The sequence below is a fragment of the Mustela erminea genome, chromosome 8 (genome assembly GCF_009829155.1).
Source record: "Mustela erminea isolate mMusErm1 chromosome 8, mMusErm1.Pri, whole genome shotgun sequence".
NCBI classification, from domain to species: domain Eukaryota; kingdom Metazoa; phylum Chordata; class Mammalia; order Carnivora; family Mustelidae; genus Mustela; species Mustela erminea.
The window spans coordinates 95,859,371-95,884,359 of NC_045621.1; the positions used below are offsets into that span (position 1 = coordinate 95,859,371).

The 24,989-nt window shown below is 45.6% G+C and overlaps 1 protein-coding gene across 1 annotated transcript in view; it reads right to left on the reverse strand.

Moving 5' to 3' along the window:
- MGAT5 (alpha-1,6-mannosylglycoprotein 6-beta-N-acetylglucosaminyltransferase) overlaps nt 1–24,989 on the reverse strand; it is a 209,153-nt gene that overhangs the window by 175,372 nt on the left and 8,792 nt on the right. The window contains 1 exon segment of the mRNA XM_032354087.1: nt 14,726–14,890. Within this exon segment, the coding sequence (XP_032209978.1) occupies nt 14,726–14,890 (165 nt within the window).

A 24,989-nucleotide genomic window follows, 5' to 3' on the forward strand; every position in this document is an offset into this window, starting at 1 on the left:
AAGATGGGAAAGTGACAGGCTAAGTAGTTAGCTGTACCGGGTGAGCAATGATATTAAAACAATGTTGATCTCTGGACCCATGTCAACTTGGAAGCTGTCTCTAGCACTGACTGAAAACCAAAATAGAAATACTGATGGCCCATTTGGAAGAAAAAACTAATAAATCAAAAGACAACAAAAACCTTCAAGGGTCAATGTCACATTCAAATATTTAGAAAAGAAGCAAAGTAATATTGAGTAGGAATTAAGGGAAAATTTCACACTCTGGGAATATAAATAAAGCATGAGTTGCCAGGAGGCAAAAGAGGAATGGTGACAGGGAGGTAACCGAGCCTAACACCAGTCCATACAGAAAACACTGGAAGGTGTAGTCCTGGAGTCACAGCTGTTGCATGCTGTGACTGCTGTGCCTTTGGGCTGCACACAACAAGCCCAGTGTGTAGGACCTGACGTGTTCTTGGGAAACGTGGCCCTTCCTTTCCTCCAAGCTCCGGATTACTCAGTTTCTGGAAGAATGAATGGAGTTCTGGCTTCCCATGTAAGTGGAGAGTATTGCAAACTGGAGCATATGCTCAGAGGAGGGCAACTAGAGGAGAAGGGATGAGGACACTGCACGAGTAACGGCCTGCTGACCTGAGGGTGGTAAGGACATGTGGCAGCGAGACAAATATGCTGCAGGACTCATGACCCACGTCCGCAAAGGCGAGTAGGACCCACTCTGGAAGGCAAAGCAAAGACCAGCAAGCGAAACCACCAAACAGGAGCTGCCCTGAATCTAGGTGGTTAACTTTCACAGGGCTCGAGCCCTACCAGGGCCTCTGGCCACAGGAGCGCAGGCTGGGCACTGCACTCCAGGGAGCACCACTGCTTGGGAAAAAGGGCAGGCCAAATTTTCCTGTTTTAAATTTTTTCTATAAAGGGCAAGATAGTATTTTCAGCTTTGGGGGCCATAAGATCTCCGCAATGGCTTCCACAATGTCTCAGTTCTACAGCAGTAGCACCAAAACAGCCATGCAAGGCAGGCAAATGGGCAAGACAGTGTTTTATATCTGTCTTTACAAAATCAGGCTGTGGACCGGATTTGGCCCTCAGGCTGTACGTGGTCTCTTAGCCTGGAATATAGACTGTGATGTGAATGTGGCCCACGGAAGTGGGTAGCATCTAGAGTCGTTCAGACAGGCTGGAGGATTAAAGATTTTGGAAGACTGCTGTCTCTCACTTTGGAGGAAAGATTAAGCTGTCTTCATCTCTTTCACTTCTCAAAGTCCAGGAAAACCTGGCTATGAAAAAGGAACTAGAAAAACCAGATGCTCTCACAGTCAGGTCTGACAGCAGCAGGCTTGGAACCCAGACCTTCTGAGTCCTGGTCTAACACTCCTTCACCAGAGCTCACAGCTCCTAGCCTGGCACCCCTCAACTTGGTGGCTAGTGGACATTCTGAAATCTTCTAAGTTCCAGCTAGTCAATCACTAGCCAGTCGCCTATTTCTTAAAGACCTTCCTGCATGGAGGCCCATGTCTTTGCTACCCTGGAGACACACAGAGAGAATCCAGTGGCCAGGGGGATCTGTGTGATTCTCTCCTTTGGAGACTAAAACAGTTGGCAGAGATCGAATGTCACCCACAGAAGGCCAGACCTTCACTCCATGACTCCACACGTCCAAGATTTCATCCTAAGTTATGGGGAGCAGAATAGGTGAGTCAAACAGCGAGAAAATCTAGATCCTGGATCCAGATATGCCATTATGATGGACTTATCCAAGTACCATCTTTCAGGACACATGAAGTTAAAATCAAGAACCCAACGTAGGTCAAGCCTCACAAATACCACAGAGGACTAATGACAACTTTGCTGTGGCCTTCTGAGGACTCGAGGTAACACAGCAACATTCCCAAACCGAGGATGATTTCTGTAAAAACAAACACTACATTCCTCAACAGGGGTTTTATATTTGAATAGACAGGAAAATACATAAGAAATTGATCTCCACCAACTCTACCCACTTTGTGACCAAAAGCCCAAATCCCACCCTGAACGTGTGATCCTTCTGTTAAAGTCTTGACTATATTTAGCTTATTCTCTGAAATGAATAGAAGTTGCCCCCACTTTAGTGTCTCTAAAAAACTGGGAAGCTTGTTAGCTTTGGTTAAAAGGTCTATGGAAAAAGTCACACAGAGAACCTTTTAAAACCATTTGCTGAAACTACATTTTGATCATTATAATAATGGCCAATATTTTCTAAGCACTGTGTGCCAGCTCTCCTTATGCATGTTTTCATGCGGCTTCCCAGTGTCCCAACGTGAGCTAGTTTCTGTAGTACAGATGAGGAGATGGAGATGTGAGCTCCCTAAATGTGCTGGCCTCCATCACACCGCTCTTGGAACTCAAATTCGAACCCAGCAGCCCCAGCACGGAGCCTGTACGGCTGGGTGCTGCATACGCTGGGTCTCCTCATGATCCCTCCGCATGGAACAGCCTTCCTCAGGCACCCTTATGGCTCCCTCGCTCACTCATTTGGGTGTCATTTCAGAGAGGTTCTCCCTGACAGTGCCCAACTGGAAACAGTACCTCCTTTCCCTGCTATCTCCTCACCTGGCTTCCGGCTCTATTTCCAGTTTTTAAGGAAATGTTTTTCTCTTTTGTGGTATAAAAGAAAAATGCTGTTTATAAAGTCTTTCCTTTTGGAAATACTACCCTTGGGGCACCTGCGTGGCTCAGTCAGTTAAGCATCTGCCTTTGGCTCAGGTCATGATCTCAGGGTCCTGGGATGGAGCCCCAAATCAGGGTCGCTGCTCAGCAGGGAGCCTGCTTCTCCCTCTCTCTCTGCAGCTCCCCTCTCATGCTCTCTCTCGCTCTCCCTCTCAAATAAATAAAATCTTTAAAAAAAGAAAAAAGAAAATACTACCTTATTACTACATAGACTCAAAGACAGATTATGGCTGCTTTTTGTCACTGATAGCCGAGAGGCGTGAAAAACCACAGCTGAGTGAACCCCTCAGAACCCTCAGCTGACAGGTCAGCATGCTCAGCCATGAGCAAGCACTCATCATGGGCTTTCTAGACCAACTCAGTGGCTACTAACAGCCCTCTACTTCAAGGGAGCAAAAGTCCTCCCTACATGGCACAGCCATGTGCCAACAGCCACCTTCTTAATGCCCACAACATTCCTGGAAGTACAGAGAAGGCAGTTTCTCTTCAGTAACACTGTCTCTTCAGACAGTGTTACTCTGTCTGACAGGGGCCAAAAATGTAATGAGAGAGAGCAGAGCTCATAACCGTCACTTGGAGGACACTCAATTGGGATCGAGAGCTCCACTGAAGAGAAACCACTGGAATTTCAGTCAAGTGGTCTACTAAATTTCAGGGTCACATACCTCAGATTCAGCTTTTACTAATCTTCTCTTAGCCCCAACCCAAATGAACCCTGAAATAAAGTCCTAAATATTTACTTTGGTCTTCCGCTAATCTTGCCACAACCTGTACAGCTCACATTAACCATACTTAATGAAAGCAATTATTGAGAAAGTTCTATTAGCATAAAGTTTAGACAGGTTAATGACTATCTTCCCATGAGAGCTGAGCTCTACAGCACAGGAATTCCCCTCCCTACTTTGGAATGAGAAGGTATAGCCAGGGGTCAGGCACAGTTTCCAGACTTCTTCAGTTTGCTGTGACCAGGGCCGTATCACTTCCACAATATGATTATGAAAATTCCTTGGGGCATCTGGGTGGCTCAGTCTGTTAAGCGTTTGCCTTCAGCTCAGGTCATGATCTCAGCGTCTTGGGATCAAGTCCTGCATTGGGCTCCCTGCTCAATCGGGAGTCTGCTTCTCCCTCTTTCTCTGCCTCTCCCCCTGGCTTATGGACACATATCCCTATCCTTGTCCCTAGATGGCTATAGGGTTTGAAGGTCATTCCCAACGCCAAAAGGCCAGGCAAAAGCAATGGGTCCTCTTGAACTAGTGTAAAGCAGCTCTAGGTTGAGGGTCAGGGCAGGTATTGTGGGAACTGCCAATACTCCCTTCCTTCTCCTCCACTGCACGGCGTCGCCCTTTGTTCACAACAAATGCTCTGGTTTCCCACGTGGATGCCCTTCCAGTGGCTGACACAAGGCCCGGCACCATATAGGCAGTGTTGGTTGTAAAACATCCAACAGTGTCTGCCACAGTACTTTGTGCCTCCGCCCTTTTAACCCTAAAGGGTGGGATCTGTCAGTAAGTGGGGTGAAGACACTCAGCCTCTCAGACACACTGTTTCACTGCATTCCCACGGGCACAGAGGACAGCATTGGCATCGCTATCGCCCTTGTACAGAGCATGGAGCTGAGGCTCAGTGATGGTGAATAAGATGCCAAGCGTGAGTAGAAAAGGCTCCAGGAGTTCTGTCCAATATTGTCTAACACCAGACCAGGTCTAGCATGTGACTGTCAAGCAGCTTCCAGAAATCTCTTACCCCAGGTACCTATACTATTTTCTCTATAAAAGACAGCACCAGGACTAGGTAGATTACACACCCAATAAGCGCTGGCCATCTGCTCCTACCCTCTGGCTCACAGGACAAACTTGGAGTCAGGTTAATAAGTACAAGTCCCAGTGGCCAAAAGTGACTGAGCTCTGATTTTGTGCCTGCCCTTGAGTGTCTCCTGTGTTTGAAATCCTAACCCTCATCACAATCCCGTGGCACAGGTACTTTATGCCCATTGTATGGATGAGGAAAGTGACTGGGTTCAACCAAGGAGACACGGGCAGGAGGTAGCAGAGCTAGGATTTGAATCCAGGCTATCAGGGTCTAAAGTCTGTGTCTGAACCACAAACCTGTTCAGTCTTGTCCCCCCACAGTGGGAGAAGTATTGGCACGAGGCCTTCACTTGATGCTCCCTGCGGCTCTTCTGTAATAACTTCTACAGGCCCATCCCTAGCCGCACGGAGGTTGAGAGCAAGTTCCCACACTTGATGTTGACTCAAAAGTCTCCCCAACATGGAACTTCAAGACAGCTTCACACCAGCTAACAGTGTAGCTGGACAACTCTGACAATGCAAACCAACATACGGTTTCAACCCTCCACCGGCCCCAGACACACAAGCCTTCTGTGGGCGCTGCCAAGGCTACGGGTCCTCAGCTTGACATAAGTGGACTTGGGTGCTGTGATCCGGCCCGTGAGATCTGCTTTAGGTCCAAAGGTAAAGGAGAGAGAGAGACAGAGAAAGGAGATCATTCTGGACAGTAATGAGGAGGACATCTGCTGCCATGAACTGTGGGGTCGCTCAGCCCCTCTCAGCCACACCACTAACTGGATGCCTCTTTCCTTCTTTTTTAAATGCAACAAACCATTTCAGATCACCTTCACCACAGAGGCTTTCTCTCTTCCTTTTCCGAGCTACACCAAGAAGGAAAAAAACATCAACAAAAACTAGCAACTGGTTTTCCTTTAGGTTGCCTAATTTTAGAAGCTATGGATCTGCAAAGCCAACAGCAGAGCTTAAAAGAAAGTCCATCGAAATCCCACAAGCTTCCATAGCTAAGAAACCGTTTTTAACCAGCCAGCGATAGATACGGTCTCCTGCCCCCAGGGAAACAACTTTAATTCTACAATTTTTCCGACTTTTTAAATCTCGGGCTCTAGAATGCCTCTTTGAAATAGGTGTCAATAAAAACAGGTACAGGACAGACTGGCAGAGACAAGGGAGTGTCTTCAGGAGAGCATCCGCTGTGCTGCGGCTGTGGAAGGTCTCCGGAATCAATACTGTCTGCGGGATGACAGCACAACTGTATCCACGTACCTCATTTAGCCAAATTAGAGCAAGTGGGATCTGTCGCCCTCTGATTAAAACAAACAAATCTATTTCAGCATGTCCTCTCTCTGATCCACTGAACAGCCCTGTGTAGAGGCATTTGCATCCATGAGAGTAAAGCCCCTACAAGTTCCCAAGGTCAGTACTGCACTGCACATTCCTGAGAGCTCCTGTTCTCCACCACCCTCAAGAGGCTGGGGAGAAACAGCATTCCTCATAGGGATACAGACTCGACTTTTTTTTTTTTTTTTAAAGATTTTATTTATTTATTTGACAGAGAGAGATCACAAGTAGGCAGAGAGGCAGGCAGAGAGAGAGGAGGAAGCAGGCTCCCTGCTGAGCAGAGAGTCCGACGTGGGGCTCAATCCCAGGACCCTGGGATCATGACCTGAGCCGAAGGCAGCGGCTTAACCCACTGAGCCACCCAGGCGCCCCCCCCCTTTTTTTTAAATAAGATTTCATTTACTTATTTGAGAGTGAGGGAGAGTGAGAGAGAGCATGAGCAGCATGTTGGGGAGGGTGGGGCAGAGAGAGGGAGAGAGGGGGATCCTAGGACTCTGGGATCATGACCTGACCTTTTTCCTTCTTGCTGAAGGCAGATGCTTAATTGACTGAGCCACCCAGGTGCCCCCCTACTCTGACTTTCTGAAATGAAAAAGCTAAGTACTTTTTTTTTTTTTTTAAGATTTTATTTATTTGACAGAGAATGAGAGAGAGAGAGCACGAGAAGTGGGAGGGTCAGAGGGAGAAGCAGACTCCCTGCCGAGCAGGGGGCCCGATGCGGGACTTGATCCCAGGACTCTAGGATCATGACCTGAGCCGAAGGCAGTTGCTTAACCAACTGAACCACCCAGGCGTCCCAAGCTATGTACTCCTTAAAGGTAACAAGTCCAAAGGCATTAGTATCAGTAGGTTCCTGCTTTTCTGCAAAGACTCTTCATTCAGAGCAATTTTTATTATATTATAGCTCGTCAGAATTGTTTGAAGCCTATTTACATAATTAGCCACCAAATATTACAAAATAAATGATCTTATTATGGAACCTTAGTTTTCAGAAAGTGTAGCAAAGCAAAAGCATTTTCCTCTTTGAACAGGTTAGCAGTCAACTTTCCAGGTGCTTCTGGGAATTCCTGAAGTGTTCAGGAAAATATCAGAGCAGGCCAGGGGCAAAAACAGTGATCCAGAACTGACTGTGTGGTCATCACTGTCATGACAGCAGTTCTAGGACAGTGGATGACCCTGGTGCTTGTCCCAGAGGGGGAGGAGCGCATTCAGTTGGGCACCTATTGCAAACCTGCTATTTGCCAGGCTCCCAGGTAGGTATTGGGTTCAAACAAAAAATGTAGGCTATCTTGCCCATACCTTCAAAGAGCTTAGAGCTTGGCTGCAGAGAAAGATGAAGCCTGGGAAGGTCCGAGAATGTCCACAACAGTGGTGAAAACACAAAGCAAGGGCATGAGAAACCTTTGGGGCTGGAGGGTCTCTCTATAAGGCTTATTGTGGGAGACAGTGCTTTTAGAGGAGTTTTGAGAAAGATGATAATTAAGAGCTAGAAAAACGGAAGGGCATTCCAGGCTGAGGACAGAAACATATAAATGTGTAACAGCATAAATAAATAGCATGGTGTAGGCGAGGCTAGCTCCCAGCAGGGCTGTGCACATTCAGCCAGAACAGCAGCATTTAAAATGGTAGAAGAAAGGTTAGCATTCTTGGAGCTGTGTCCTCTGAACCCCCAAGGAAAGAAAAGTTTGAGTCAGGCTTAGGATCATTCTGGAAATCCAAACCTTAATGTGACATGCGTCTGTGGTCACCATACCTATTTTACCTGCTGCCTGGAACCCTCCCCCCGCCCCACCCAAGACACACTGGGGTGACCTGCATGATCCAGGCATATGCAAAGAGGATGTCATTGAGCACTCTGACTACATGATCAGAACCCTCCCCAATGATGCTCCCCGAAACTTAGACCCCACTGTCACCGTTTCAACCACCACCCCAAGAAGATGTCCTTAGAATGATGGCAACTTAGAAGCCAATACAGCTGGGCTTCTTGAAGATGGTCCCCATGTCTGTACCCAGCAGGGCTGAGCTCAGCATCATCTTCTGAACTAGACAACTGCATGGGCCCCCAACTCCCTGTTTAAGGTGTTTTGAGTTTTTCGGGTTTTTTTTTTTTTTGCCTCTTTTAAGAGATTATTGACAAATACATGGGTTTCCTGCTAAGCCTTTAAGTATTGACAAAAAAAGGTCAATTTGGGAATTGTAAGTTTAAAGCACTCAAATGAAGTAGCATATGAGAAACTATTTTCTAATCCATACAGCACTACACAAATATTATTATAGTCACTACCGGTGGTGATATTTGAGTACCTAGTCAATGCAAGTCCATTCTGACATCAACAAAATTAATGTTTTTGAACTGTAATTAGCTAACACTCATATAGCGCCAACTTTGTACCAGCCGTCTAAGAAGTTTACTTAATCCTCATCAACAACCCCCATGAAAGCGGGCATTACTAGTATTTTCCCAACTGTACAGACGAGAAAATAGAGCCCTAGAATGGTTCAGAAAGATGCCCACAGTCACCAGGTGCGAAGTGGTGGAGCCAGGATTCGAACCAGAGCAGCCTGGCTCCAGAACACTGCCTGAACACATCCATGGCCTGAGCACCGGAACCAACGTTCCAAATTCCTTTAAACTGATATTCTTCAACATGTGGTTTGCAGCAAAACAACCCGCATTAACACGTGGCTACTGTCTTCATAAGATACTGGAGGTGCTGGCTTGTTTCCTCAATAAAGGCATCACCCGGTCATGACGACAGCTCCTTCCCCATCCTCTCGCATGGTCCACAGTGTCCTCCTCAGGTCAGCTCCACCCGCCATAGGTCTCTAATCCCCTCTTCCCCTGGGCGTCATAGCGATGCCCCGTTTCAAGCCTTCTCCGCCCTCCACTCAACTCTCTCACCTGGCTTCCAGTTGGACCCCCTTTAAGGCACCCCACTTCCACATGGCCATTAATTCTTCTCTGAAAATACAGGTCTCATCTCATTATCCGCCGGCTTTATTTAAAGCCTCCTCAGCTGTCACTGCCTACAGAACAAACACAAACTCCCGAGTTCTACACTGGAAACTCTCCACAGATTGCCTCAACCTACCTTTCTCAGGGTCCCCTCCTTCCCTGCCGCTCCAAATAGGCTGTGTAGGCTGTTTCGTGCCGTGAAGTAGATCTTTGGGAACCTGTCTTGTTTTCCTTAACTTATTCAATTTACTCTCTTGTGTCTTGATAATTACAGACTCTGCTTAAAATTAATAAAATAGAACTTCCTCTAAAACATTCTTGTAATTTAAATCTACTCTCTCAGGCTGCTTTGCCATCATTATTCTGAATTAGCGGCTCTTTCATGAAAAGAAATAATTACCTTCTGTATAAGCAGGAGTGAAATGCGTGTTGCCAAAAATTTACTGGTCTGGGTCCAGGAAAGGAGTTTCTTAAGGTCAGGATCCCAAGAGCCTTCTGGGAGTTTATAAAAATCTCTTTCTTGGAGGTCTTAAAGATCAGTTGCAAAATTAAAAGTGGTTGGGGCTTAGGACTTGCAAATAGCCTTGAGAGCAAGAGAGAAGGAGGCTTTACGTCTCAGCTGGCCCATGAGCTGAGCCCAACATCCTCAGCATCTTTCTGCACTAGTCACACGTGGAACACCAGACTCCACGCCACCTTGCAAATAAGAACTCCTCAAACACAGCATAACTGACATTTTGGGCTAGACTGTTCACTGTTGTGGGGGCTAGCTTATGCTCTATAAAATGTTTAGCAGCATCCTTGGCCTCTTTCTACCAGATGTCAATAGCACCTTCTCAGTTGTGACAACCAAAAATGTCTCCAGACACTGCCACGTGTGGCCAGGATGTGTAGGTGGGAGGGGGAGGGCAGAATCGCCCGCAGCTGAGAATCAATGCTGTAAAAGCCATGCTCAAAGGGCGGCATCACTTCTCTTGAACCGTATGTTCCTTTCTCTTCCTCCTCCCGCACTCCTTCTCCTTCTTCGTGATAAAAATCAAAACACCCTGACCACACGAAGTGAAAACCACACCAACGATGACACACATTTTTCTAGGAAGATATCAAAAGAATTGTTTCTGACAAGGAGCCAAGTCTTTCGTGCTGCCCTGACAAAGAATGAAACAGAGAGCGATGTGTCGATGGGAGAAACATGGTCGTTTCTCGCTCACATTAATAAGAAAGCACCGTGCAATCTCTGGTCTGTCCTGCTTCTCTGCAGCACCTGCGGGCACCACAGGCTGGCCCGTTACCTGATCCCTAGAAGACCACCTGTGGAGCTGGGCAGGGGGCTGGGGCACTTCAGGTGCTACTCCAACACAACTGATAAGATGGGGGACCCAAAGAGCAAAGAGCACTGGTGCAACTTAATTTCAAGGTCCATTAGTAGCACAAAAGGGGGAAAATTGCACTGCCAATGCAAGTCCTGGAACTCAGCGGGGACATTTTTCATTTGCAATTTTTAAATGGTAGAATAATAATTATGATTCTTTTTATTGGGAACAGCAACCCAGATCAAATACATTGCACTTCACCAGCAGACACTGGAAATACACCGCACGTGGCTGCTCACGTTTGGGAAATGCAGGCGTAGCTACCATTCCGTGTAGACTCAATACTAGAAACCAGCCACTGGAGTTGTGCCTGCACCTTCAGGTCTGTGACTGTGCTTCCTAAATGACCTTGCAGTTGTAAGTGATCATAATGCAAAAGCAATGTTATCATTAAGTTGTGCCTTTTAGCAACACTCCTTGCTGATCAGTTCCTCAGCTGATGTGGAAAGACGAGAGCTGGTTCTTCAAAGTATAAAGAAAGAAATGTAGAGGGAAACATGCACCCCTCCCGACCTGATGGGGAGAGCGGCACCACGTGCCCATTCCCCAAAATATTATAATCTAGTGTTGTATCCATCACCTGCCGGGAGGGCGCCACAGCAGGGAAGAATCTGTGGGAAGTTCAGATATGAAAGGCCAAAAAAAAAAAAAAGAAAAAAAAATCCTACTTCATAGGTGGTGTTTGCTAGGGTTTGAGAAAGGGAAATGAAATGCCAAGCCCCACTTCCAAGCAAATCCCCAGGAGCAGAAATGGAAAAGAGGAGAAGTTGTTTCTCCAGAAGGAGAAACTCCTTTTAGCAGTGAAACCACATGCTGTCCCCTCCAGCATCATCCAATCGGCGTGGGCAGTTACGGAGTACTGTCAACAGGTAGGCTTTGAACAAGACTATGGGCTAAACAAAGATTAAGGGGACACCCTCGGGCCTCAGATGGCAAGGACGTTCACAATCACGGTTTTTTGTTTTGTTTGGTTTTCTTTTCTTCTTCTTCTTCTTCTTTTTTTTTTCTCTTTAAATCTTTCCCCTATGTTAGCACATGGCAAAGAACTCCAGATCCAACACTATTCGCTCCACATCATAATTTAAAACCATAAAAGTAGAGAAAAGCAGACTTGGTCTTTCCAAAAAACAAAAACATCATTCTGAAAGGGGATAATTTTGGCAAAGAAACATTCAAGTTCTTTCAGGGAAGAGAAACTGATTTACTAGGTGACTGGTTGAAGGGTGGGGATTTTGTTTTTTAATCTAGGTTTTAGCTTCTTTGATTCACCTATATCTTCAACAAGATAAACCAAGCTCAAAAATGCAGTTCAAGCTAATTCTTGATTCCAATGAAGTTCATTTCCAGCTAGATTTCTCTAGGGGAACATCCCTTTTACATCATCCAAAAGCCCAAGAGTGATAAATTTAGAAAGAAAAGCCATTTTGGATAAAAGTTACAGAGAACACAGCCGAACAGAGGAAGGGCATGTATACACACATACACACAGAGCTATCCCTGAAAAGAAAATAAATTTAGGGAACCCTTCTTCAACTGCCATGGTACCCAATTTAGAAGCAGTTTAGAGCCAACTAGAAGATATATCAGCAAGCAATAAGACACGACAGTAAGCAATCAGAAACATCAGCAAGCAGTAAGACACCGGAGTAAGCAGTAAAGACACACCAGGGAGAACATTTCTGAGCAATTACCACATGTCTTAATGCAAAAAGAGAGAAAGAAAAATTTCACTCAGTTGGAACTGGAACCCTATAACAATGAACTCTCTCCCAGCTCCAAGCCATTCCTGCTAGGACAGTAAGGGTACAGGGACTGTAGGGCCATGGCTCAGAGAGAGGGCAACAAAAGCAAGAAATGACTTCTTCCTGAGCAAGGGCTACAAACTGAAGTTTCTGTCCTTTTTGGCACTCTCATCTGCAGACAGGGCAAAGAGTTAGATATAAGTTGTTTAGCTGACAAACTGTAAAGCTCCCCTCCCCCACCCTCCAGGGAAATAAAGGAAGATGCCTCTCTTTCCTCCTGGTCTCGCTAAGGGAGGAATGCACTTGCTTACACAGGGACAAGCTTGTTTTTTACACAGGTTGGCCACAACAACAGACCCTTAAGACATGGAGAACTTCCTTACTAGACAAGTTATTAAATATCCCAGGAAACTGTCAGCTCTCCAGGAACTTCTAAGAAAATGGCAGCCTATTTTTCAAAACTTGCCCATTTGTGATGATTTACAAAGGAAAGCAAGGAAGACAGCCAATACTCACCATCTCTCCTCTTTATGGTGCTCGGTCTTAAGCTGAGGCTCAAGGGATTCCAATACCAAAGGTAGCCCCTGCTCCAAACACCCAAACTCCATAAACTCTAGCTTCTCCTAGATGTTGAGAAGACTGGGTAAAATCGTGCCAAGGGTCACAAGCATTAACCGGTGTTTCCTGGATGGCTGCTGGATATTAGTTTCCTCCCCTCCCTTCCAATTATCTTCTGGGTCACAATCCATTCTTAGGAGTCTGTATCTCTTCCATAAGACCCCTATGCCTCAATTCTACCCACCTTCACAATGCACATACTTGTGAGAAGCCTCATAGCTACCCCCATTTACATGGCCACCGTCGATGGGATTTGGGGCATTATATCTGGGCATTATATTTGGGCGTTAGATTATTTTCCTGATTGGCCAATAAAAATCTCAAAGACAGAGTGGTTCACACACAAAAAATACAAAGGAAGGAGAATGAAGTTAATTATCAGAGGAACAACTCTAAATCTGCTCCCTCCTCCCCCCATCTCCCCAACCCCACAAAACACACAAAATCCTTTGGTTCTTTATCAGTAAAACACAGTACCAGTGGCACGGGACAAGGAGACCCATCAGAGCTAACAACTTAGAGAATGTGCTCAAGAGGTATGTGTTAATCGAGTCAACTAACTCACTCAGCATGTGGGGCTGGGAACCCATTAGAAGGAAGTAGTCACCAACTCCCTCCCATTTCATTCCTGGAGGTCCACCTACAATTCTGGACCCAGGTACTTGGAGCCTAGGTAGGATTAGCCTCCCAGTGAGCCTGGCACACAAAGAGGACAGCCAAAGGCTGATCCCTTATCAGGGCAGAGAATGACAACAGACCTATTTACAGGGGCTCTATAGGACAGAGACAGTGGGAGGCGGCAAAGGTCAAGGCAGAGCACCCCACTCCACCTCTGGAAATATGATAATGCAGAACTGCCATGAAGTCAGCAGATAGGACCTGTCCAACAGCATTGTCTACTGCAGACAACGTGGAGGAGTGGAGACTGGAGAGGCATGGGTTCCATTTATTAATAAGCAGCTCAACACAGTGGGAGGTTTTCTTGTCTAATTACAGAAGCTGTTGGAAACTGCAGGGAAGATAGGATTTATGGCCCAGATGACACTGCCTCTGTGCTGTAATTAAAAGTTATTTTTAATACCTTTCTTTGGTTGGACACTTTGGATTATTAGAAATATATTTTGTAATTTAACACTTGCTAAAGGGCAAAGAACAGAAGAGAAAAGTAATACAACAAGCTTGCATAATGGGAAACAATTAAATGTTTTGACACTGGGAGGTAGGAAAGGAAAAGAATCTCTCCCACTTTAGTCTGTACATTTCTACAGCGCAAGTGAGAGGTAGAGAGAAACCCAAAAGGACGCTAAATTCGATTTTCAAAGTAGCAGAAAGCAACCCAGCTCCTTATTTTATCCATTAAGTAGAGTTTGGATACCACCACCAGGAGCGCAGACAACTCATTTACAACACTTCACCCAAAGCAACTCATCTTTATCCTCAGGCTCTCTGCTTTTTCATTCTAATGAAAGCAAATCCTAGCACAACCACAGAGACTCAGACCAACCCCAGGGCTGTGCAAAGGGAGCATCCACATAAGCCGTGGGCAGACCAGGCTGTGTGTGATCTGGGATTGGTTTTTAATCTATGCCTCTTCTCTCATCCAAGATTCCACTTTAAAGAGGAGGCTAGACAAAGTGCATCCCCAGGAGACAGGCAGGGTGGTGCCCGGGAGCAGCAACAGAAGCAGCCCAAGCTCAGGCAGGGGCTGTTTATTTTATCAGACCCATTTCCAGAATTTCTATCTCCCCATGTACACACAAAATGCATTTTTTGCAATGGTGGCTCTTCCTTAACAACGGGAAGGAGAGAATCTCTTACACAGAACAGACTTTTGAAATTGTCTGATAAAAACGGGGAGGAGAAAGGATCTCTAACTGGCACAAACTTCCCAGATAACCTCTCTATTTCATTTATCCATGCAAAGAATCTTCTCATTAAAAGTGAATTCCGGAGCTTATTATATGAAACGTGTTACAGAAACCACCAGATATTACACATCGCGATGAGCCTTTAAAGTCTTTTAACATGTTAATCAAAAATAAATTTAAAATCAGCTTCAGAGGGGTCGGACCAAGTTGATGGGGTTTACCCCAATAAGAACCACTGTGCTCCTTGATTCTTTTCCCAGGTCAGAGCACAGTTGGACTCCACATCAGGGCGCACAACAGCCGCTCTTACCTGCCACATTAATTTTCTCAAGTGCGACCAAGCTGGGGACAGCTGTGGTGGAGTTGGTCGCATTTGTTCCCGTGCCGTTGACTACAAGATTGTCCACCTTTGACTCTAACTTGCCAATGCGCTGCAAGATATTATCCAACAGCACGGCGAGAGTTTTCTTCAGATCTGTAAAAGAAAATGCAGAGAGTTTAAAAACTCGTTGGCTTCTGTACATGTGTCTGGTGCATTTTCTCTCTCCTCTCCTCTTCCTCCTCCTCCTCTGTCTCTGACATGAAGAACCAAAAAGAGTGGCATAGTTGAGAAATACTGCTTGAAGACATGTCTTGAAAAACCCTATCTTAAAGATGACAGAGGTCATCTTCAAGTGGCCCAGAGAGTACAAAACACATTGGTCTCTTCTGTCACACGAGTTTAGCAGGAGGGGACATAAAATTATTCCCAGCCACTAAGGAGATAGAGAAACTCCATGTTTCTTAGCATCCTATCAAAGCACTCTGTTAACTTCCTTCGTACAGCATGATGGGTCTGACCTATACAATGACAACCCCCAAGTGAAGCGAGGTCTTACAGTAGCTTCTGGACCAAGTTCATTGTTAGTTTCAGTGCTGTATACTCTAGTACATCCCTTTTTTTTTTTTTGCCAAGTCTTTACTTTTGTTGGGTACTTTGGTAATAGTTAATAAAGACTACAGTTCCAGATGCTGGGCATGCTGGGTTAACGCAGAGGTAACTACAATGAGGTTTAGAAAGATACTTAAATTAAGATCAGACTCATTCCTTCATTTGGGAAATATTTACTCAACAACTACTGTGCCAGGCACTGTTCTAGATGCTGGGATATTCTCTCATGGTGCTTACATTTAAGAGCTGATTCCCTTTCTCACACATCTGACTGTGGGACACCTCTCCCAATTCTCTCCAGACAGACACTTTATCCTCATGGATACAAAAGCATTTACAAAGTTTGTACACAAGGTATTTCACACATACAAGGAGATTAATTAAGCCTCTCTCCTCTAGCAACTCATAATCAGGGAAAGATACATTGACCTGCACGTGTGAGAAAGGCAGAAGGACACTTGGCCAGCCATCCATGGGACTAGAGTCCAGCTTCATGAGTGAATTGGGAGTGGTTCTGGGGAGAAGAGTACCATGCAGGGAGCAGGTTACGCAACACCCTGAGCTGAGACAAGTGCAAAGTTGCCGCTTTCCCTCCTACTGGGAACAGTACCAACTTGCTTTGAGCAGGTGACCTCACCTGACCAGGAGAGAAGCGCACACTGGATCAGTTCACCGGTCCCAGAACACAGCCAGCTAACCTTGAACCTTGGCCATAAGGCACTCAGGCTGTCCTATTTTGCCAGGTGGAGACGAAAGTCATCAGAACAAAAACAAAGATGTGTAGTGGACATGGAAGTTTATATTGTTGGTGGTTTACAGATGGGAGCCATGGCAGGAGCAGACTAACTATTGCAAGCAGAAAGCAAACCCACAAAGTCTGGTGCTTTGTGTTTGGCATAAGCACAACCTCCCCACCACTCTCCCCGAGCGGAACATCAGACTTCCTCACAAGGTCAACCTCTGCAGCAGTTCGTTCATTCGTTCTAACAAATACCCAACCAGGGCTATTTCTTGCTCTTCAGCCCGTCTCTCACCTACAGGTAAGAAGACGGCTACGACATTAGAGCAACAGGCTAAAAACACCATCACAGCAGAGAAGGGCAGAAGGGAGCTAATGTTTCCTGAATGCCTTTTACAGCCCACCTGCAAATCTAAGAAGCCCACGTTACCTTCGCCTCCTCCGTGAGGTAGGTGAGGTAAAATGACTTCATTTTACAGAGGAGAACACAAAGCTCACAGGCATGAAGTGACGTGCTCACGGCTACAGAGATAATAAACTGGAGTGGGAACTTGAATCGGGTTGGCCTTGTTCCCTGATGCCTCAGTGGACCAGCCAGAAGTCAAGAGCCAGGGTAGAAAAAGAGCCCAAGTGTAAAGTTCAAGGTCTTTCCTCCATAGCCCTGTGGTTGAGGGCCCAGACTCTGGAGACAACGTTTCTCAGTTACGTCCTCATTCTCGAGTGCTAAGGATAAACTTAACCTCTTTAGTTTGTTATGCAGACTTCATGAGTTAATTCTTACAAAATGTTCTGAACACCACTTGGTACATGAGAAGCACTATATAACCACCTGCTACACATACAAATAAAAAATAAAACTTCCTCTGGGAAACGCTTGCATCCTTCCTCAAGAAATGTCTTCCTGAGCAAGGCAGCACTCTCATCAGTTTATCAGAAGGGTCATGAGCTCACTGCCCTCCAGGAGCTGCAGTCCCGTGGTCAGCATGACTCACTGTCAACCCTGGCATACCCTCAGCTGGCAGAAAGGGGAGCCGGCCACCAGCTGTGCGCTTACAATGAACTGAAAGCATCAACTGCTTCTCCGGAATTCTGAAGATCGCCAGAGGCCGGCCCTTGGGGGCAGGGGCAGCGGCGCCACTGGGAGGTGGCTGCAGCGTGTGACAAAAGCCCTGCGCAGATGCAGGAGATCAAGACCCTCCATCTCCAGCCTCGTTGCCTGAAGGCCCTACCACCAGCCAAGCAGTCCACAGAGAAAGTGGCATTTAAGTATTACCCGCAATTGAGATGAGCTAGACACAGAAGCCCGGGATCCCTAGGATGGGTTAAATCAGGCTTTCTCAGCTTTGATACTCCTGACACTTTGGGCCAGACCATCCTTTGCTGTGGAGAGACGTCTCATCCATGGAAGAGACGTCTCATCCATGGAAGGGTGTTTGGCAGCACCCCTGGCCTCTAGAGGCTGAACGACTATAGCAATCCTTCCACGTGAAGACCAAAACCCCCTCCTGTCAATGCCCCTGGGGGGAGAGGGGCACGAAGCCCCAATGTGAGAACCACTGAGTTAGGCATACGCTCCCAACCCTTTCTTCCTTACTACCCCTTGTACCGAACTTGCATTATGCGTGACCTCCATTTGCTAAGGAACTGGAGGCACTGCTACAAATACAATGCAAAGTACAATGAAGGAATCAGCTCTCCTCCTTTCAGGAGCTGACGGAGGCCCAGCCCAAGCTGATGGTCTCTCGAGGGCTGGTAACCTTCTGCAATTTTTTTTGTCTTTCTGTTAAAAGGCAAGAGGACTATGGGACAGAGACCCCACCCCCCATCCCCCGCCCCATCCCAAACCATAGTTATCAGTGATAGTCATTGGTGGAGGACAGCCTAGGGAGAATACAGAACTGTTACATCACCCTTAAGATGACACAAACAAATGGAAAGATACTATATTCTATGCTCATGGACTGGAAGAGTATGGTTAAAATGTCTATACTACCCAAAGCAGTCTATAGATTTAATGGAATCGCTATTAGACACCAACAATATTTTTCATAGCAATGGAACAAGTAATCCTAAAATCTGTATGGAACCACAAAAGACCCTGAATAGCAAAAGCAATATTGAAAAAGAAGACCAAAGCTGGAGGTATCACAATTCCAGATTTCAGGATATATTATAAAGCTGCAGTAATCAACATAGTATGGTAATGGCACACAGGCACATAGATCAGTGGAACAGAATACAGAGCCCAGAAATAAACCTACAGTTGCATGGTCAATTAATCTATGACAAAGCAGGCAAGAACATGTAATGGGAAAAAGACAGACTCTTCAACAAATGGTGTTGGGGAAACTTGACAGCTATATGGAAAAGATCAAACTGGACCACATTCTTACACCACACACAAATACAAACTCAAAATGGATTAAAGACCTAAATGTGAGGCCTGAAATCATAAAAACCCTAGAAGAGAGCACAGGTATTAACTTCTCTGACATTGGGCATAACAACATTTTTCCAGCTATGTCTCCTGAGAAAGGAAAACAAAAGCCAAAAATAAACTATTGGGACTACAACAAAATAAAAAGGTTTTGCAGAGTGAAGGAAACCATCAACAAAACAAAAAGACAACCTACTGGATGGGAGAAGAATGACAAATGGTATATCCGATGAGGGGCTGATCTCCAAAACATATAAAGAGTTTCTATAACATACCCAAACAACCAAATCATCCAATTAAAAAACGGGAAGAAGGGACGCCTGGGTGGCTCAGTGGGTTAAGCAGCTGCCTTCGGCTCAGGTCATGATCCCGGCGTCCTGGGATCGAGTCCCACATAGGGCTCCTTGCTCCGCAGGGAGCCTGCTTCTCCCTCTGACTCTGCCTTCCACTCTGTCTGCCTGTGCTCGCTCTTGCTCGCTCGCTCTCTGACAAATAAATAAATAAAATCTTTAAAAAAAAAAAAAAAACAGGGAGAAGACATGAATCAACATTTCTCCAAAGGAGACATCCAGATGGGCCAACAGACACATGAAAAGATCCTTAACATCACTCATCACCAGGGAAATGCAAATCAAAAGTACCATGAGACATCATCACCTCACACTTGTCAGAATGGCTAAAATCAACAACACAAGAAACAATACATGTGGGTGAGGACGTGGAGAAAAAATATCCTTCTTGCACTGTTGGTGGTAATACAATTGGGTGCAGTATGGAGTTCCTCAAAAAATTAAAAATAGAAATACCAGTAATAATCCAGTATACTGCTACTGGGTATTGACCCAAAGAATACGAAAACACTAATTCAAAAAGACACATGCACCCCTGTACTTATTGTAGCATTATTTACAATAGCCAAATTATGGAAGCAATCTAAGTGCCCATTAATAGACAAAGAGATAAAAAAATATGTGATGTACACAAAGAAATACTACACAGCCATAAAAAGGATGAGTGCATGACATTTGGGACCACATGGGTAGTCCTGGGGAGTATCATGCTAAGTGAAGTGAGTCAGACTGGGAAAGACAAATACCTTATTTAAAAAAAAAAAAAGAACAAAACAGAATCAGATCTATACATACAGAGAACTAACACCTGCAATAGAGGGGGGTGTAGGGGATGAGCAAAATGGGTGAAAGGGAGTGGGACAGAGCAGCTTCCGGTTATGGAATGAGTAACTCACGGGAATAAATGGCGCAGCATAAGGAACACAGTCAACGACATTGTCATAGTGATGTAATGGGACACATGGTAATCACACCAGTGATAGACACAGCATAGCGTACAAACTTGTCCAATCACTAAGTCACATACCTAAAACTAATGTGACACTGTATGTCAACTATACTAAAAAAATATCAAAAAACAAGAAGCCAGTCTTCCTCGATTCCTAAAATACAGTCCCCAATAAGGGTGACCTACTCTCTCCTGTTGAACTCACCTACTAGAGGGTGACCTCTGTGATTGTGTGACATGGTGTGACATGGTGCAACGAGGAGAAGTCATGACCATGAGAAAGACATTAACGCTTCACTATCACAACTACAGGACGTGCCACCAACACCACTACTGCCCCACCCCCAAAGCGCCACTGACTGAGCTGTGTCAGCTGCTGTCCCCAGCCCTTCTCGCCATTACTTCACAGAGTCCTACCAAGACAATGAGGAGTGTATTACTGTTACCATCTCCATTTTACAGAGGATAAACCGCAGCACAAACAGATGAAGTCATTTGCCCCAGATGACTGCAGATCAAGGGTTCCAGCTCAGACAGTCTGGTTCCAGATCCAATGGCACTTACCTATGGCTCCATATTGCCTCTGAAGGAGTGTTGTGGACCTGCCAGCCAGCAGGTGTCTCTGACCTGCTGCTTCTGAGCACATTTACTGGGGATTAACCTCTGGGCTTCTGCCACATGCTTTTGTTAAATCATATCCCAACCATCCTCAAGGCTCACTGATGCCACTGTTCGCTGAGCAACTCCCATACTAAAAATACTACAGAGTTTGCATTTCCATACTTTCTTCCTCAAAATGAAAATGGAATATAAAGCAATCCAAAACCCTGGGCTCCCTAGGCACTTTACCTGGATAGGCATGTTTTCTCTTCCAGTGTGAAAGAAAAGAAGTTTATTTTCAACAAGAAGCTGTTTTGAGTCCCTATTTCAAGACAGTTCGACACAAGATAAAAGATAGTGTCAACAAAATACACAAGGGCAAAGATGTTGCCAATTCCATCTCTGTGTCTTTATCAACTGGCACACTACAGTGCTCAGTTATGTGTGTGTTACACAAGTGAACATATGAATGAATTAATCAACAAACAAACGGACTAGAAGAGACTTCCCATCAATAAGGCTAAGGAAATCATACCTTTCTAGAGGATGAAATTATTTCTCACCTTTGCATTTTACAGTTAAACCTGCAAAATCTGTTTTACTGCAATTTTAAATACCAGAACATTTTTATATTTTAGTCTTAATGATAATCCACTTATCCAATAAGATTGTACACCTATGGATAAGTTCTACAGAGCTTAATAAAGAAATTAGGGCAAAAATATTCCTTCAAATTCTAGTGTAACATTTTTATATTTATCATTGTGTTTTACAGTTATTATAGCAGTAAAATGTGTCCTCAGCAGGATTACAACTTTCAATTACTAACAGGCTTTTAAAATTTTGTTTGTGCTTCAAAGCCTTAGCCATAAAAATTTAATCCCAACATTACTACCAGAATTCTATATTCCTAAAACTTACTGTACATGACAAAGATGAGATCAAAGCAATTGAAAACATTTAAAATGTCCTTCTGGGGGAAGTTAGCTTTGCTTTCTATCATACTAGAAGTGCTTTGATCAAGGGCGAGATCGACAAAAATCTCAGAACAGGTGCCCTGACAGCTTCTTTAAGTTTTCATTTCCAGAAAGCATGACTCCAGGGGGTGAGCAGGAGCTGGAGAAAGCTGCCACATTCTTGAGCAGGACAGCCAAGGTGATTTCACTGCCGGCTAAACGTGCTTCCAAAGTTGGAGCCCAAAGAGATGGGATTTCAAGACAAAGGGGGTCCTGTTGGTAGGAAAGTCTATCAGTTTATAGGTCTAGACAGGGCAGTAAACCCCAACTGCCCAGGTTATTCAGGCAATCAGTATTTGAGGAATGATCCAGAAAGGCGGTGCTTGGGGCCTCTGGTAGCCCACCCTGTCCCCAGGGGACATGCTTCCAAAGCAGCAGTTATCTAGCCTGCTGTCCTCCAGGCCAACCTCCACAGGCTCTGTCCTCAAGGCCCTCCATCAGAATCTGTGGAATCCACGAGTCAAGGACTCTGGGCACAGCCACAATGGGATTAAGGTGTAGCCAGCATGACCTGCCTGCACAGAACCAACCGTGCAATGAGCAAGGACTTATATCTGAACTGGAAAATATTATTTGCATCTGGGCTTGCTCCTAATCCAAGTCCCTCTCCACCATGGCTGCCCCGCAGGGCAGAGCTTCAACAAGGGGCAGCTTCACTTGCTGCTTGGGAGAAACCAGCAAAGACAGGGCACTAATGAGAAAGGAAGGTGCTAATGAAAAAAGAATTAGCTCCAACCTCTCCCTTCCACTGACTGCCAGAATGTCAAGTTTCATCAGTTATATATTTTTAATTTCACAGTGACCTCTACACAGAAAGACAATACAGTTAGAGTAATAAGCAAAATCCAGTCCATTTATTATGTACAAGGACACCATGATGTTATTTATTATAGATAAGAACTGGACACTACCCAAATGCCCAACAAAAAGATTAAATTACATATGCCTATCCATTCATAAGACAGAATAAATCACTGGACTGGAACTCAGGGAGGGCAGAGCAGGCGTCTTGTCATCTCTGTTTATCACCACCGGCTGTTAACGTCAGGAGCCCACTGAATATTTATTGAACGGATGGTTAAAAAAAAAAGTGTATGGCCATTAAAAATATCTAATGGCATGAGGAAATACAACAAAGAGAGTTTAAAAAGCTGTATGTGAAATATTCCAATTTTTTAAAAATGACGTATGTACATGGATCTGCATTTTAAAAAAGGACTGGAAGGAAATCAAATTTTATCTGGATTTGGGGTCAGGGAGTGTTTTACTTTTTATTCTTTATTTCTTCGAGTACAGAAATGGGCGTGGCATCATCCTCGCCCTTGTGTGTTTCACTGACAGCATCTTCTATCTTGCTTTAAATAGTCTGGAAATGGTGACTCACACAGCTGCTTCCGTTGAAAATGAACTTCTTTCCTTTCATGTTAAACCAAGCCCACTCAGGTCAAGGACCGAGAGTGTCCAGGGTTTTTCACTGCCTTACGGCCTACATGCTCTCCACTTTCTGTATTCACGGTACTCTGACAATCACAGAGGTTTAATGCTATTTGAAATATATCCAGTGCAGTGAATTCTACCCTCCCCAAGATACTGGCCCCACGTACCTGATGTCAGGTAAGAAGGCACCCCCTGCCCCCCAAAACAGCTCAGTGATTGACCCTCACTGCCTTCCCGCATGTGAATTTTTAAAGCCACCTAAACTTGTGACCATGCTCTCGCCCCGCAGCTGTCACGGGCAGCCACACCATGTCACAATGGGCATTGAGCCACCACCTCAAAGAGAAAGGGCAGCTCAGATGCGCAGTATTACTGACTATTGTTCTCTCCTGGGTTCGGCTGCAAGGGCAGACTTCGGCTTTGACTCCAATGTGTTGCAGAAGCAAATGTTATTCCTGAGGTGCTATGGGGGGTGTCTCTAGTATTTCTAGGCATTTTCTAGGCAGCAGAATGTGAGGAAAAAAAAATCGTATCTTGGCCTATTGATGATCTCAAGTGCATCCTGGAATCTGTAAATATCCAGAACAGAGCTCTTGGGCTGTTTTCTCAATTTTCCTGACACCCAGCCAGATGCATGGAATTGGAGTCCAGCATTTTAATCCTTTTTATAGAACAGAAATGGATTTGGGCTCTGAGTGGTCAAGCCCACTGTCACTCAGGGTCCTGACCAGACTCCCCGGGGTGCACACCTCCCTCACCGTCAGGAAAGGCAGCCACCACACACTCCTCCTTCCCGCTCACCACCGTACCAGAGACAGTGCCCTCCAGCAGTGCCTTCCTTCAGAGATGGCGGGAGCTCACCAAATCCGGCCCAGCTCCCAGCCCACAGGGGGAAGCCTTCTCTTTTGAATGGGGCAGTGACAGTCACAGCTCCTGTTTCTAAAATGCCAAAGTCACTCTGTAGAGCCCGCACACTTTTAGAGGGGCCCAGGGAAAAGCCAGACAGATTCTGTCTGGAGCCGCAACCCTGTCCTCAGCCCCGGCCGGTGTGGCCCAGTGCTGGTGCTGTCACGGCAGGCCTGGTGACTCTGGTGGACAAGCCTCGCCTGTCCTTGTCTCCCTCCCTCTGGAGGAGAGCTTATTTCCTCTCCTGTCTTATCCCCTGTAAACATGAGGAACCTTACTTCCTCTCATGTCTTATCCCTTGTAAACATGGAGAACAGCTACATAAACACGTTCTTGAAGCCCTATGTTCAAACTTATAAACAAGCGTCCACTTCACACGAACAGTTCTGGTGCGGTGCTAACAGCCGTCGGTACATGTCGGCCCCAGTTAGTGAGAACTCCCAACAATGAATGCTTTTCACTCATCTAAGTGCCTAAGTAAGCTTTGTAACAGGTGAGCCTTATGACAAGCCTCGGAGGTGAATGATACTCTTATATCCTCAGTTTTACAAAAGAGGAAGCGGGCTTTTAAAACATCAGTCACCTGCCCAAGGTCACACACCCAGTAAGGAACCCTACAGCCACATATGAACACTCCCTAACGATGTTCCAGAATAAACACTGGTTCCTATGTCAGAATCAGGAGCACAAGAGCCACTCGGAGCCACCCCCAGACATGGAATGCAGGGGGAATCTCGTCTTATTTCCAATCTCCCTAAAAACTCGACTTTCCAATTAGCCCCAGCTGGAACGGTCCCACACAGATAAGAGGGTGACGGGGCTGCTGCCGATCACTCCTGGCTCCTACTAAGGGCCAAGCACGCATTGAGCCCCGCAGCACAGGGGGAACAAGAGGGGCAAAAATCCCTGCTCTTTGGGGGCTCACCTGCTACATGAAGGAGAGAGATGAGCAATAGACCAGTAACTATGTAACGAGAGGTGGTTTAGGTGTTAGAAAAATAGGTGGTCTAGGGGTTGTAAGACTGAGAAGGAAATCATGAAAGAGAGAACAGAAGGAGAGGAGGAGCAAGCTATGGGGAGAGAAGGCACGCAGGTGGGAGGAAGGGCAGAGGCAGGGACTCGGGGACAGGCACCACCCCGCCAGCAGTCCCAGAAGACAGCTTGGTACCCAGACAGGTCTGGGAAGGGTCCACAGCTCCTGAGGGTGGC